The sequence below is a fragment of the Papilio polytes genome, unplaced genomic scaffold (assembly GCF_000836215.1).
Source record: "Papilio polytes unplaced genomic scaffold, Ppol_1.0 DF821845.1, whole genome shotgun sequence".
NCBI lineage: Eukaryota > Metazoa > Arthropoda > Insecta > Lepidoptera > Papilionidae > Papilio > Papilio polytes.
In genome coordinates, this window is record NW_013527359.1 from 1,469,554 (window position 1) to 1,470,521 (window position 968).

General features: G+C 48.2%; 1 protein-coding gene across 1 annotated transcript in view; it reads left to right on the forward strand.

Annotated features, from left to right (window-relative positions):
- Positions 1–2: 2 nt before the first annotated feature.
- The window catches only part of LOC106107775 (pollen-specific leucine-rich repeat extensin-like protein 3), a gene marked incomplete at its 5' end in the record, with an annotated part of 1,833 nt that continues 867 nt past the window's right edge, over positions 3–968 (forward strand). Inside the window, 3 exons of the mRNA XM_013288777.1 lie at positions 3–10; positions 118–175; positions 248–964. Coding sequence (XP_013144231.1) covers positions 3–10; positions 118–175; positions 248–964 — 783 coding nt within the window. The remainder of the gene's footprint in view (positions 11–117; positions 176–247; positions 965–968) is intronic.

The following is a 968-nucleotide window of genomic DNA, read 5'->3' on the forward strand; positions in this document are numbered from 1 at the left end:
CACCACCCATGTAAGTCATTTCACCTTCTCCTACCATCTGTTGACTTTCTTTGTATTCGTGTAAGACCTTAACGTCGCACAAAGGGTATGTAAATTTCATAAATACTCTCTTTGCAGTGAGGTGTCAGCGAGCCAACAGGATTTCTTCAAAATGTTGGACGAAAAAATAGAAAAGGTAAATATTTGGTTAACATTAGTATTAACTTAAATGAATGATGGCTTAGCATTAAAAACCCATTTTTTATAGGGCAAGGACTACGATTCATCCAGTGAAACTGAAGTGAAATTAGAACAAGAGCGACGACGAATTCTGATAGAGAAATGGCGGTCGGCCTCGCAGTCCACACAGTCCTCGCAGTCGCAGCCGAGCCCGCCCACGCCCGCAAGGAGACGTGTTCCCAGGCCGATGCCGCAGCCGCCAGAGCGACAGAATAGCCCCGGCGCCGTGAGGAGGTGCTACAGGCAGCAACACGTCCCTGAAGGCATGTCGCCCCCACCGAGGCGAGCACACAGCGCCCAGTCCCACCATCCGCCCGACTCGCGCCCCATCAACGGAGATAACTGGCACGATCCCACCAAATCACCCGTCAAAAGACCACAGAGCGCCGGCTCCAACTGGAAGAGTAATCCTAAAGTCGCACCTTACAATCAAAAAACTAAAAAGACTGAAACGAATGAACACCAAAGAGCAAACCAAAAAGAAATAGAATGTGAAATTAGTGCAGAAGCGTCGCAGATCACTTACAACCCTACATTCCAAAGTCACAGTCCGGCGCATTCTGCCAAAGGGCAGCAGCCGTATATCGCGCAGATAGTAAGCTATCCTAAATCACAACAAGTGAACCCCCCTTCACCACCAAAGTTCATAGCTCCGCCCGAAGAATACCAAGATCCTCAAAACACTGTAGATAACAAATACAACAACGTTCAAAAATCAGCTCCGACGACGCAGCCTAACAATCAAGCGA